Source organism: Rhea pennata, chromosome 5 (assembly GCF_028389875.1).
Source record: "Rhea pennata isolate bPtePen1 chromosome 5, bPtePen1.pri, whole genome shotgun sequence".
Classification (NCBI taxonomy): Eukaryota; Metazoa; Chordata; class Aves; order Rheiformes; family Rheidae; genus Rhea; species Rhea pennata.
In genome coordinates this window covers 42,483,475-42,498,370 of record NC_084667.1, presented here as the reverse complement: position 1 = coordinate 42,498,370, position 14,896 = coordinate 42,483,475, and the positions used below count along the sequence as shown (strand labels likewise).

The 14,896-nt window shown below is 44.9% G+C and overlaps 1 protein-coding gene across 1 annotated transcript in view; it reads right to left on the bottom strand.

The window, feature by feature from the left end:
• IGHMBP2 (immunoglobulin mu DNA binding protein 2) overlaps positions 1-14,896 on the bottom strand; it is a 45,081-nt gene that overhangs the window by 27,881 nt on the left and 2,304 nt on the right. Inside the window, exons 3-7 of the mRNA XM_062576405.1 lie at positions 14,623-14,815; positions 13,784-13,881; positions 5,883-6,046; positions 5,280-5,480; positions 1,405-1,552 (exon numbers count right to left, since the gene is read on the bottom strand). Of these exons, the coding sequence (XP_062432389.1) occupies positions 1,405-1,552; positions 5,280-5,480; positions 5,883-6,046; positions 13,784-13,881; positions 14,623-14,815 (804 nt within the window). The remainder of the gene's footprint in view (positions 1-1,404; positions 1,553-5,279; positions 5,481-5,882; positions 6,047-13,783; positions 13,882-14,622; positions 14,816-14,896) is intronic.

The following is a 14,896-nucleotide window of genomic DNA, read 5'->3' as shown; positions in this document are numbered from 1 at the left end:
AGCACAGCAGACTGTAATCAGGCAATAAGGGCAAGGACTATTTTTTTTACATAGAGACATGTCCCTCATCCTCACAAAGGTCCTGCTATAATCCAGACACAAAATGATACTGATTTATGCATTGATCAGAACTGTAAATTTCAAAAACATTGCTGTAATTAATAACAAAAAGGGAGGCCAGAAGTGATTAAGAAGCCAGTGTGCCAGACAAGGAGACTGTTGCTTACAGCATTTACAGAAATGTTTTTTTCAAAAGCTCTTCTGCTATTGCAGTGTGGCTCTGAAAGCAGCTCTGATTAGGGATGATTTTGTTTTGCTGCTGTAAATCCTGCTGCCTGTACAGCTTTGCATCATGTCAGATGTTACAATTTCTCAACTGAGACACTTCTTCCTGCGTGCAGTCTGAACTTGGTTTTTGAGATTCTGCCATGATGCATGTGAAAGAAAAAGGCTTTAATAAAAAGGGTCTCTCTATCCAAAAGAAGACTGTACCAATGTGGCATACAGCTGTGCGGATGTGTTTGTTCCCTTCTAGCCCTACAGACTTGAGTTTATTGAACTCCCATTAACTAAAGGTCACTGGTATCCCTGTGTGTTGCCATGATTAAATTGTCTCTCTGCTGAACCTAGCAACAGAGCAGTTTGGCTTGCATAAATAAGTCCCATTGAACGAGGTCATTTCAGACAAATATCAAGATTGCTATAATTGCAGAAAACACAAAATACAGACCTTTTATTTATCTGTTTGTCCGCTACCTTTTGCTGAAACAGAATTGCATAGACTTCCAAACTGCTAGCAAGCCCTACAGCCCCAGGAAAGAATTTCACCTGACCAATGCATAATATGAGTGTTATTAAAAAAAAAGAAAATTAACTCCCCTCATCTTTTTTCAGGCAAAGTTACAAAAGCAAGAGTCTAATTCCCTGCAAATAACACAATGGAAGGATTTCTCTTTCATTTAACCTTCATGTTAGTGACTTGTGAATGCCTCATGATGCTCTTTTTCATAACCTAAAATTATTCACATTTTCCTTCAGCAAATAATCACTGAACAACCAAATCTGAAGATCATAACTGGGCTTTGGTGTATTGTGCATCCAATCTAGAAAAGCACTTTAGCATGTGTTAGATGTTAAGCATTTGTGTTTTCCCTTTGATTGCACTGGCATTACTTTCCTCCTTGTAGATGCAGATGTGCCTGCTTGCACCACCTGACCAACACCTGGAACAGCTCCCTAAATCCCATGTGGTTTATTCCACTTGGGCAATTTATAAAACCAACTGAACACATGCATCCTGGTAAGTGATGTAAAGCCCTGATATGCAGTGAGATGCATCTAACATGTAAAAGAGCCTCTGCTGTTCTAACATATATAAATTGCATGAAAAAGAGGATCTCTTACCTGTATTCGTAGCAAGGACAACACTGGCACGGGAAAGGGCTGCAGTCATGGCTGTTTCTTCTCGTTCCTTCAGCTCCTTTCTCAGGGCCTTTATCTCACTTAGAAAATGGCTCCGTTCTCCCTTGTCTTGAGCCTTTTTACTTTTTGCCTGTGAAACAGAAGAATCAATATAAAACAGACAGTTCTAGGCCTAGGAATATGTCTAGCAGCTTCTTAGATAGCCAAAGATAACAGATCCAGCATGGCTTCTCTGTGTCCAGCACGATCCATTGGCTTATCCTAACCAGCCTCAGAAAATCTCGGGTTTTCTTCCCTCCCCTGACCAGAAAGCCCTTTCCACCCCTAGCGTTGCTTGGAGCATAAAGAATATTTCTGTCTACACAAAAGATGGATGACACTGATACAATCACAGACTCTTAGTGTGGAGCAGCAAAATGAGAATGCCACTGTGCATCAGCCCATCTGGGAGCTCTTGCAGGAGTAACACTACCACTCTTGAGCCAGACAGCTATTTCTTAAACTCAGTCCATGCTTGAATTCTTCTGCCTGCACATTTTTATAGTCCTGAATTGTGAATGTTTAAGAGCAACTCCCTAGCCTTACATCCTCTGCTCAGCCCTCCTGCTCTGCCCTGCACTTTCCAAACACCCCAAAGAGCAGCGGGAAGAAGGCCAGACACTTCGGTCTTTCCAACAGTCCAGTCAAAGCATCTCGGCACAAGGAGGAAGGGCAGCTGCAACGGCGACAAGGTTTACTGGGAAGATGGGGGCCTAGTAACACTGTTCAGCTCAGACTGCAGCCTTTCCTGTTAGAAAAGACACTGATTTGTGTCTCTCTTCTCTATCTAGCCACCTGTTTTGATCAAGTTTGTAGGAATTTAATGTCTCTGAGGCATCTGTATGTCTGCTAAGTATAGTCAAAATTGGTAAATGGGTTCAGAGGCTTCAAAGGAGGGACCACAGACAGAGAGACAGGTAATGTGATCCTGTAATCCTGTATGTGTCTTTTTGTTTTGAGTAGAGACTAAATATGCCTATGGCTAAATGAGATCAAGTATGAAAAGCTAGATCTAAAGGGAAAGTGTGGACACCAATCCTGACTTTCATTATAGGCACAATACTGCTAGCTGACCTAAAGGGACAGAGTAGACTAATGTCAACTTCTTCTTTGCTAAAAATGCAGGAAGACCAGAGAATAAGACTGCTGGTGTCTGTTGGACAAAGCTTAACATTTGTTCTGTAAAAAGATCCAGTCAGAAAATTAACAGCAACCATTCTCTGACATTTGCTGGATGAACATCTGGCTGAATCTCAGTTCTGAAAGCAGCTGAGGGTCCTAGTTACAGGGAGCCCAATCTAGAGGTAAAATGCATGGCAGGATGGGCTCCACGGAAGATGTCAAGCCCAGTGAGCTCAAATCCAACTTCCTGTTCATGAGTGCAGGGTGCCAGCAGGCTCCAACTGCCCTGCCCTGTCTTATTTGGGCCCCTACCCATGTACCCTTTGTCCATAGGTCCGCAAGCAGCATTTAAGGTCAGACTTGGTCCTTTCCTGAGCTATAAGGGTTGTGTGATGGTTGATTTGCCTTCCTGGTTTTATGATAGCCTTGCCTTATTGCTCTGGACTTGCCTGGTGATCCAGGCTGCCGGCTGACCCCGGTTACTGTCACCACACCTGCTCTGCCCTTCTTGCACAAGTACAGTGGGACTGTGCCCTTGGCAGTGAGAGTATTGCCCTGCTGTCACCCTGGCTCCCTGCTCTTGCTGCTCTGGTGCTGCTCTTATACCCTTGCCTGTAAAATATAAGCAGCTGAATGTCCCCATCCAAAGTCATTCCTCAAATGGGTGGACCAGCAGTGTGAACAGCATCCAGTAGCTGATGTCTTGGAAAGCTCACAGACTAAGTAAGTGAGGGAAGGAGCCAAAAAGGGTTGAAAACCATGCAAAGAGAGCACAGGCTTTCATATATACTGCTACTTCCCTTATGGTTGGGGCTAGTGGTCGAGGAAAGAGAGAAGAAAGGAATGGTTTGAGTAAAGGGGCAGGTATGGAATACACTGGAGAGGAGAAACTGAGGCAGGAGGGGACACAAGTCTGGCACTGCCCATCCCCACAGCATTTCCTCTGCTTTCCTAGTTGTACTTTGTCTCCCCAGGCTGAGCCTGGGACAACAGGCAGGAGCCAGACAGCTCCCTCAGCATCATGGAGAGGCCCTGCAAAGCTGTCAGGCCTGGCTGCCCCTTCACTTTCCTCTTCATGATGAGACAACCTGGGATGCCAAAACTAGAGAGAGCTCCTGCAGCCCTGCAAGGTAAGACATGGGCCAGGACCTCAGAGCTGAGCTCTCTGATGCCCAGAGAGAAGAATAGGTGCTAGTGAGTCAGAAGCACCTTCTGTAGAAGACCTGATCCATGGGCAGCTCAAAGCATCGCTGTACAAGCTGAATTGGAGAAGTTGTGATAGCTTGTAGGCCTTTCCATTTGGTAATTGACTTCAACAACCTTGGTGGCCAGTTCCAGCTTCCCATTGCCATGTGCTCTACTCTGCTCAGGAGGAAGCAGGTGGAAACCTTAATACTGAAGGCTCTGCTTTCTCCTTCATTTCCTTTCTATTATGGAGAATCAGTATACCAGCAGCAGGGAAAAATCTCCTCCCACCTTTCAAAGTGCCTTCCAAGAGGAAGAAAAAAAAGAAAAATCAATCACTAGTGAGAGCTGCAAAACGAATTAAGAAATAACAAAAACTCAGCTTTGAGCTGTGAATACAATCAGGTCTCCATCCCTGCAGCTAGTTACATTCTCTTCATAAATCTGCCTCTCAGCTGTGAGTACAACCCTACCAGCCCTCAGATGCCTTCTCCTTCTCTTATATTGATGTGCAGAAACCTGCAAGAACCTGTCTATCAAGTGACTTCCTCAGCTGCTCAAACTGCAAATATGCTTGAAAACAGCAGCACATCATGCATAGCCACTTTTGCAGAAACTTAAGTAAACTGCTGCCACAATAGTGGCTGCAGATTAATGTTTATGAATTTGGAAGCCATGTTCAGTCTGCATCATTTAAAAAGTAAAAGTGCACTGCCTTATCTGAAAGGCAGATATATATACTTGGGCAAATACCACACAGCATGTGTGCAGGAGTATGAAGATGCAACTCCTGCATCTCTGGTAAGATGCAAGATCTCTCAAGTTGGATACATTCGCAGAACTGCTTCTGAACAATGCTGCCTCCAGAAGGGGAAGAGGGGAAAAAATCCAATTGGCATCAGAAGCTATTATCTCCAGTAAGAGCTACTTCTTAAATTAAGTTTAAGAAAATTAGATAGTGAAAAAAGAAATTAAGGATGTGTTTTTATAGCATACTCTGCTTTCTACTTGAGGTGGCTGAGAGTGGGAGTGTCAGGACAGCCAGGTATCTAATTAGGAAATGAATTAACGATGTGAACACTTCTCCTCTCCTCTCGTGAAGAAGGCTGCATTAACAATGCCAGACAGACACTCTGGAGAGCAGAGCATACAGCATCTCCCCACAAAGCAGCAATAAGGATGGGGATTTTGCCATTTCAGTGCGGAATACAACTAGGAGCATTTTTGCCCTCTGCTCCCCCTACAGCAGATGGAGGTGAATGCTACCAGCTGGTGAATGACGAAGCTAAGTCACACCTCCCAGCAGAGGTGCAGTCTCTAAAATACCTTTCCTTTTGGGGCAATCCAGACCACCTGGTAACAGCTGGTGTCTTTTTAGGGCATCCAAAAAGGGTTAGAACTAATTCTCCTTTATAGACAAGATGGCTTGCCTGACTAGCAGATTGAGTACTGCTAATCTAGAGAACTGGCATGCAGCTAACCCCTGCCAGGGACCGTATAGGGACACGTACGCAGGTCTGGTCAATCTCCTTCCTGATATCCGCCACTATCTGAGCACTGTCACCACGGGCCAAGACCGCGTCCAAAGCATACTGTTGGATGGGCTCCAGGAGGCGAGCTGGGTGCCCAAGGCGCAGGATGCGGGCTTTGTAGCCGGCCAGCCTTTCCACCAGATTATCCACCGCAACGTTGGAAGGGGCACAACACAGGACCTGGGAGGGGAGAAATCAAGGGCTTGTTACTGCCAAGGAGAGCAAAGCACAGGAGCACCAGTGTTCGAGTAACAACATGCTTGGCAGGGCAGAGAGGAGACCGGCATACACAACTATTAGAAGTAAGCCACTGACATCTCCATAGTCTACACACATCAAAGGCAATGCTCACTCTTCTTTGCAGCACTAGTGCAGGGTCTTCAGTACTGAGTGGAGCTGAATTTCAAAACTTTTTGCACCTCTTTGCAGCTGGCAGGTAAAACTCCCCAGCTCTTGCAAAGAGCCAGGCCAGAATTTGCAGTGCAACATAGCTGGTCCTGGAACCACCACAGCAAAGCCCTATGAATATGCAAAATAAACCCATGTGGTCACTGTCACTTCAGTCCTGCCACTGATACTCACTTTCAGGCCTTGCTGTACAGCTTGCAAGATGATCTCTACTATCGTTGTGGTCTTTCCTGTGCCGGGTGGTCCATGGATGATGGCAAGCTCTCTCTGTGCCAGCGAGAAGGAGACAGCCTCCTTCTGCGATGCATCTAGTGAGTCATTGTAGAACTTCAAAGGTTCTGGGGAAACAGCAGGAGATTCGCTTAGGCTTCCACCATAACTTGGGTGCTTACTGCGAGGCACAAATCCAGGAATACGTATGAGATATTATTGGTAGCTGCCCCGTATCAATTTCAGAGTAACACTTTTGGGGAGCAAGGCACACTGTGTACTACCTACATGACAAGAGCACAGACTGGCAAAATAAGGCTCGCTCTGCTTTCAGAACAAATAACCCATGTAGGTTACCCAGCCTACATCCCTCCTTCCCCCTATCTTTCCTACCCTGCCTATGTTTCAGAAGGAGAAAGTGTTCAGTTTTGATTGCAGCTAGTCTGTTTTGACACTCTGCAACATTTAAAGAGGCATTTACTCATCCTAATACCAAACAGTCAGGATTTCCTGGAGGGAGGAGATTCTCTGGGGTTATTTTAAAGTCAAGTCAGAATACTTAACAAACAGTCAATGAAAATAGAGGGAAAAGCAGCTTTCCAATGAATCATTCCTCTTCTAGGTAACAAGCCTAACACAACGCTAGGGGAAAGGAAGTAGAAAAATTACAGTGTCGGTGAGCTGAAAAGAACAGTCTTATATCACTCAGTAGTAACTGAAAAGGAAGCAGGGGGAGACACAAACAACCAGTGTAAATGATGAAATCTAAAATTAGTTTGGGTTTTAACGATCAGAACAGAAAAAAGGGAAAAGAATATGCAAATTTCATTGTAAGATGCTATGTCTCATTACAAAAGATAGAATTCTCACAAGCCTTTTTTTTTTTAACTTGTAGAATTATCTAATTTAAACCCATATTTATTCTCATCCCACATAACACTGCTGCTAATCTCCGTGTTCATTATGGCAAGTTAATTACAGCAGAGATGATGACTCATTAAATTGAGTTTTACTGAAAATAATGTTCCCACAAAAGCTTATATAAGACAAATCTCTGGGCATCACTTTATCTCTACCTTTGTGTTAAGGGCTTGATCCAAACCAGAGAAGCCTCCTCAGGCTTCAGATAGGCTAACTCCCATGATGTGCATGGGAGTTAGACGTGCAGCTCCCATGTAACTTCCAGTGCACTGACTTCTGAAGCAATGCAACCAAATGAGATGTCCGGGGAAAAAAAAATAACAGAATGGAGTTAAAATGATGTTTGGTGGGCAAGAAAGAAACAGGACTAATGATATCTTTTCCTGTTAGCCTGCTTCTTGCTTTATTTATGAATAATTTGAGGTTAGATAGTGTGTCAGTGATTAGAGAAGAAGAGTGAGCATCTATGGGACAGGGAAAAAGAAAGAAAAGCTTAAAAACTGAAAGGCATTTCCCACAACAAGGAGCAGCTGGGGCGTAGGAGTCATTGATATTTCCTTGCTCAACGAATGAGCTCAGGAACTGGCTTCTCCACATGCACTCCCTCTTCCCTTTTAATCACACACTGGCAGAAGTCACAGCGTGGGCAGGTTGGGTAATGTGACTCTTTTCTAGGCTTGGCACATTAGTGAGGATGAGGAGGAGGGCAGAGCCTCTCCAGGGATGCTGTGGCTCCTCTAAACTCCTCATCTCCATGCAGCAGCTGGGCTCTGAGCAGCGCCAGCTGAAGGGATGTGGTTTAGCTGCTCTAGCAGGGCTGGCCAATTGCTCTTTATGACTAGCCTCCTTAGGATTTGCCCAGATATTCCCAGAAGACATCCATCTGCCCAGCTCTAGCAGTGCAGCATGAGCTCTGTATCACCACCTCCAGCTCTGCTCAATTCCCTACCTGAGGAAGTGAGGCCCTTTTCTGCACAGTACCAGCAATTCGAGTAGCAGGAACGTGTCCAAGGGTGATGTTCAAGTCCATGAAAAGAATCTTTGCATCAAACACAGGTGAGAACGCACCTACAAGAGAATGGTCCCTCCTGGGAGGACAAGGTCAAGCTCTTCAGAGCTGAAGGTCTCTCACATCTCAATATACTTTCCAAGACACATTCCTCACGATCTATGTAGGGGCACAAAGAGCTAACTGGACCTCCATAATCAGCTCTTCTGCAGTACAACCTAACTACAGCCAAACACTGTTAGACAAACTCCAGGCAGGTAACTAAGCCTGCAATGAGGAATTGTCCCTGTTCTCCCTATGAAATATTTGGCTGTTGAGTTCTTCTGACTGCCTAGTTTTCTCGACAAATCTCAAGAGCCTCTTCACGGCTCCCCTGATGACAGGAGGCGTCATACAGACGATGAAAAAATGAGTGTTTGGGATATTGCAGGTGATTTAGTACAAGTGCATGGGACAAGTAGCGGGGGAAGTTTTGCTGTAAATCCCTGGTGCTTCCCTAGGGCTCTGTCTACAGCACTGGCTTTTACTGGGGACACCCCTAGCTTTTCACTGGGTTTTCTTCTTCCTTCCTTCTTCTTCTTTTTTTTTTTTTTTTTTTTTTTCTTTATTCCAAGTATCTTTTTAGGGCAATTAAGCAGAATTAGATTTAAGCAATGCCTTTTGCATTTCACGTGACCATGCGAGTCAGCCTGGACACAAAGATTAATACCCTCCTGCTTTTTCTTGACTTGCTCCAGAACTAATAGGTACCAGCTCTCTCCTACAGCACATCTGCAGAGGGTTACGCCTACAACAGAGAATTCTCTGTACGAAAAACAAATTCATGCATCCATCCCAGCTAGCCCTGCTGTGTGCAGCAAGCAGAGCAATGCTGGCCTCTGCTGGCTAGTAAAGCCTCCCAACGCATGGGTGCAGGGATTGCTGCATGCATGCTGCAAGGCAACAGCTATAGTCAGGGAAGGATTTCTTGCAGAGCTTTCCATTGAAAAAGCACTAAATGCTTCTGGGCCATGGGCACAGGTTAAAATAGAAGAGAGTAAAGTGGAGTATTTCTTATGGAAAGGCTTTTAAATTTTGCTTCCCATCAAGTCTGGCAAGACCAGAAACCCTATCCAGTTTAGAGCTCACCTTTTGGAAAGCTCATTGTCTCATGCCATACTTTTCTGGAGGCAGCAAGGTAAAGATTGGAAATGCTCTGTGGTGGGGAACAGTCCCATTCCCATCTGCAGATCCCATCCACCTGCTGGTTACACCACCATTTTTAGATTTTAGACCACTCCATGGGTTATTCCTCCTGGAGCCTGTCTAGCATTCCTATGTTGTGCCAAGGATACTTATTTTGAGTCACTTCTTTTTAAGCGCGTTGCAAGGACCTGGGCTCCAACATGCAATGCTGTAAGCGCACGCTTCCCCTCAATCTACAAGCAATTACAGCAGCTCGGGAGCATGGGCAAACAGCATCATATGCAGGGCACTACTTGTGGAAATATGATCCTTCTGGCCAAGCAATGAGTGTGGGGCTGCGAGAGTGCCCTAGTACTTTTTATGGTCTTTGGGCGGATTTCAACCATGCCTTTTGTGCCGGAGAGCTGGCCTCAACCACTCCCCATCAGATGGGGAACCACAAGCCTTCTGAATTGACCCTGAAGCCCCTGGCTGTCCCTCACAGTTCAGGATTCACCCTCCCCCCCCCCCCCCCAAACAATTATCAGGCCTGGCCATGTTCAACCCTGAGCCCAAACATATTCCTACTAGACCCAGAAGAGCAACCTGAACATCTCACAGCAGCAACTGTGGGAGAGCCCATGTGCCGAGATTTCCTGTTGCCTGTAAAAGTTCATGGGATGAAAAAGCTGATGTCAACTAATTTCAGGCTTCTGAAGATCAAAAGCCTGGGATTTTGCTTACCAGTTACTTGCAGCCATCTCATAAAAACCCTTTCCTAAACCATTCATGCTCCAGGACATTGTCCCAGTACAAGTCATGCCCGTACCCATTACACCTGGGAAGGAGCAGGATTTTCCAAAGACTGTGGAGAGCAGCTGTGTGCAGATTTGCAGCAACAACAGCAGATGATGGAAGTCAGATGGAGTTGAGGAAAAGGGCACTAAATTGTTGCTGTTGCCATTATCCTTCTGCGCATAGTGATGGTTTCTTCAGCAAGCCAATATTATACATTGGTCAGATGCCAGCAGCCACTAACTATTTTAAGATTATGTTTCAGTTGGCTTTAGCAGACTTCTTGTCTGTCTAATCATCTGGGGACTGGGTTTAGGCACCCTCCTGGGATGACACAGACTTTAATATCGATCCTCCAGACACAGCATTTGGCAGCATGCTCTTGCAAGATAATCCAGGCAGCTGCAATTTAGTAGTGAGAAAATTAAAACATAGCCCCGCAGCACAACCCGAACACAATCATAAGCTATTTATCAGATAGCAGGCCACAAAAGTCCATCAGGGTAGTGGAACCTTCTCTGAGTACGCCCTGAAGAGATCCCACATAAATCATCTTTTGAAGAAGATGGAGATGCTTTTTCCCTCCAAGGACATCCAGAGATTCAGGGTCAGTTCAGAAGGCTTGTTGCTCCCCACCCAGTTGGAAGTGGTGGACGTCACCTCTCCTGTACAAAGGGCAAGGCATGTCAGGAAACAGCCAAATGCAGAAAGCACCAACAAAGCAGAGGACAGTGTTTGGATTCCGCTAGCTTTGCTGCTGGAATGAGAAACTCCATCTCTCAATGTTACTGGTAAGTGCTCTGCATTTCAAACCTGTACCAAGTGCCACACCTCGGGTACTTACAGCCTGCTTTCTTGAGGACATGAAGCTTGCAGACTTGCTGTGTGTCTGTCACCCTGTGTGACTGTCACCCTGCCAGTGTCTATGCTCCCATCCTAGTAATGCTTGAACCTGCTGACCAATTTCAAGCTATTTTCTGACCTCTGAGAACCCACGTGAGAGCCCCGAGATTCTCAAGCATACAAAATCAGGCTTCACTTATTCTGCTGCTCCCCATACAGCTTGCTGGGGCCTTTTTTGCCCCCTGTCATCTGAACAACACCCCTGAATATCTAGGCATGGAGTTGGGTGCTTACGATCCCCACTGGCCCTTTTGCTTCTTAATCTCCTTGCTGGAGATTAAGTCTGGCATTAGGAAGTCTGGCTCTTCCCAATGATTTACCCAAAAGGCAGTAAAGGTTCCCCTTCCAGACACAGATCTCATCTATTCTGAGCCTTTCTCTTGATCGCTCTTCCTGCATAAGTATCAGTGCAAGTTTTTTCTTTGCATGGGAGTTTATAATAAAGTGTCACTCCTACTCTTGGTTTTCTAGGCACTTGATTGAAATGGAGCTTATACTGCCACCTGGAGTAGCATTAATATAGGTCTCCTTTGTATAGACATCTAGTTTTATAAAAATGTACAGGAACTTATTAATTCTGAGACTGATCCAGTCAAGTTGCTGAGTGCCTTCACCTCCAACTCAGTGGAAGCAGGCAGCTCAAGGCACCTTGCAGGACCTGTGTAAAGCTAAACTCATTATTACTTAATTCCTGACTAGCACAACCTCCTTTTGCTTGGCAAGAAACAAGCTATATAGTGAGAAGGTGAATGGAAGGCCTTTTCACCCTGCCAGAGCATTTTGCTGTTTTCAGGTGATACACTGTCCTATCATATTGCAATTCCTCTTCCTAATGTGGCTGAATGCTTCCATCAATCAATATCTTCAGTGCTGGGGAGAGGTGAAATTCATCTTTGCTTATTTTGGCACATCTGGGAAATTCTTTGAAATGGAATTTTTCTTCATTACAGAGGCAGTTCTGTCACTATGGGGAAAAGGCAGAGCTAAAGCTGCTAAGAAAGGTGGTTCATTAAAATTTAATTCTTTTATCTAATATTAAAAACCTGAGTACACTGAAGTCCGTGGTAGCCAAAAGGCTAAGAGGTTTGACTCAGCTTAAGCTCAGTGCTTAGAACTAGGGAGATATGACTCACACTAACATTAATTCTTCATCCTTGGTATATTATATCAAAAATCTAGCCTGAAGGTATTCTGAAAGGGAATGGGATACTGTACGTGAAAAAGGGGACTAGTTATACGCATCAAACCACTGCAGACAACCAAATACAGTAACCAAGATAACAGAAAAGCTGTAACAGCAAGCACAGAGAACAGGGAGCTATGAAAGGAGGAAAACAAGCAAGAGGCCAGCAAAGGGACCAAGGATCAGCAGCGTGACCCGCCAGGTGAGTAGGCAAAGGCTTCTGACTGCACCTCAAGAGAGGCCTGCCTTCTCCTTCTGGCTTGGATAGACTACCTGCCTGATCACATTAAGCAACTTAATCTACTCTCTGCCTTCATCTTCCAATTGATGCAACCCAGGTAATATTTCCCTTCTTTCCAGAGATGCTGCAGTGAGAACCTTCATTAGCAATTGCCAAGAGGTTGGATATTCTGCTGATCAGAAGCTTTAAGCAGGCAGGGGCTTTGGTTTCCCCATGGTTCCTCTGAAGGAATAGGCTGTTAAATTCTTCTTTCATTTTCCAAAGACTTGCATCAAGAAAGATCAGAGTAGAAAGGGATTTTACTTTTATGTGTTTCTGGGACAGCTGTTAGCAAAGCTAATCTGTGAGGTTTTAAGTATTTGGTGATGAAACTAAGACAGCCTGCACAATTCCAACTTGACTTAACATGATCAGACATCTGTAAAAAAAAAGTACACACAAGTTCTCATGCTGTTTCTAACTATGGCAGTTGCACAGTCACTTAATTCCCATGAAGGCTGAGTTAATGGATTTTCAGTATCACAGAAGCAGCACTGACAGGTTCTGATCTCTGAAGTTTATGGATGGCAAAGGAGCAGAAAGCCAAATGATAAGAAATGCATCATAAACTAAATCATGCTTCAGACTTGGAAATGTGTGCAAATAAACTGCCCCATCACAAACACCGCATGCTTCATGTCAGATCCCAACTTTACCCAATACACTGAGGAAAGGGAACGTTAGCTACTTGAACAGCTGGGATATTTCTCTTTTTACTTCCAGTGATGATCAGGGTTTTTACACTGGCAAATATGTCTAACCACTCACAAGCCACTATGAAAAGCAGGTGTTTAATGCTGCCAGCTACAATATTGCTTATTACTTGCATACAATATTTGTGTCTTTCTCACAGCAAAGAGAGTAGCCTGTTTGGTGTGGATGAAAAGACCTGCACAAAGATCAACCAGAGGAATCTCCATTCTTGTGGGCAGTTTCAAAGATCAGGTCATGAACTGAGAGGTCAAAAGCACCTTTCTCAGTGGTCAGCTCCAGAGAGGGGATTTGCAGGACTGGAAGAGCAGTAATAGCATCACAGCATCCCTTAAGGCTCTGGCTCTTTGCCTCAGTCACATTTAGTTGTGGCATTGGAAGAGGTGAGCATCCTCATAATTGAGCATGGAGCCCTTATCCTGTGGGTAGGGAACTTCAGGCTTCACTGATTGCTCTGGAGACTGAAGCTTCTCTTTCTTATTCCCTCTGAAGTTTCTCTTTCTCTTCTCTTTCTTATTCCCTAGGATAAGTTTCCAGGATCTCTGCTCAAAATCTGCATAAGGGCAGTAATGTCTTTGCTCTAACCTATACATCCAAAAGAGCTCTCCACCTGCATACCTCACAGCTAAGGCAGACCAAAAACAACAGCAGTCTTGGTGCATATGCCGGGCTGTGATGGTCCCGGGCTTACAGAGCAGACATACCACATGTTCGGCATGTGACGGGGTAGTAATAACCAGTAAGGTGGATGGACAGACAAATGGACTGATGAAAGGAGAGTTCAGAAATCTGAGCTCTGACCCTGAGGGTCCAAAAAATCTCTCTCTCTAGAGACCAGAAAATATCTACCACCAGTCTGCTATCAAAACTCAGGAAGAAAAAAAAAAAAACAGCCTTACTCGTTTCACTAAACGTGCTTGGATCAGAAGAAAAGAAGAGGACGTCGATCAGATCAGAGGCTGGACCACCATGATACTGACTTAGTGCATTTAAAGCCCTGCCAAAGAAGAAAATAGCAAGGTTATATGCACAATATGAATTCCTTCAGAGATTCCCAAGTACATTAAGGGCTAGAGCACCATACCCCAATGACAGAAGACTGTAGGCACAGGTTCATCTCTTCTGAAGCCGAGGATGTTATTCCAAAGAGGTTAATCCTATCCACCTCCTGCATCCCTCATTCCTCACACTCATCCCTTACGCTGGCAACACATTTCCACTTTCTCTTACTGCTCTGGTTTGATAGAGTCAGACTGTGCTGAGCCTCTTCAGCACTTTACCAAAAAGCTACTGACTTCTGTCTGGATGGAAAAGAATCCAGTGAGTACCAGAGCTGGTACAACACAGCATCAAAATACATAGCTGAGGGCAAGACAGAGGGCGGGGGACAGGGGACAGAGGAGGGACAGAATTGTGTCAACAAGCAGGTACATAAATTTATGCTATTGTGGCACTGTTGCACAAGACACCCTGCTGAGTCAGCTCAGTAAGGGATATGGGTTCTCTCAGCAGTCAACAGAGAGAGGAAAGCACATCCAGAAGGTGGATACTTCCCCTAAGATGGAGTTGCTGTAGCACTAAGGGGAATAAGATAGGAAACAAGAGAAATCAAGACCAGTGAAGTGAATTGAGATCAGTCTCTGAACAGCTTTCCCAAAATCAGCCCAGCAACTTTCAACTGGCTGTTGCACCCCGAAGTGGAATGGTTCTAGGTGAGCTGCACCATTATCGCTCTTACTTTTTCAGTCTCTTGTAGGTTACATCGTTGGCTAGTTTGAGCAGACGGTAGGAGCTCTCTCGGTCCAAGCTCAGCACGCCATCTCGAGATTCCTCAAAGGCTACAGTCACTGACCTGGAGGTGACGCGCGTTATGATGCCGGTGGAAAGGAGATCACTTTGGCCAGTTGATTCATAAAGACCCACAATGTCACCTGCAAAGACAAGTCAGAGGAGGGAATGTGAAAATGGGCATTTTGAAAAGCAGCTCTTTGATGAGACAAGCAAACAGCATC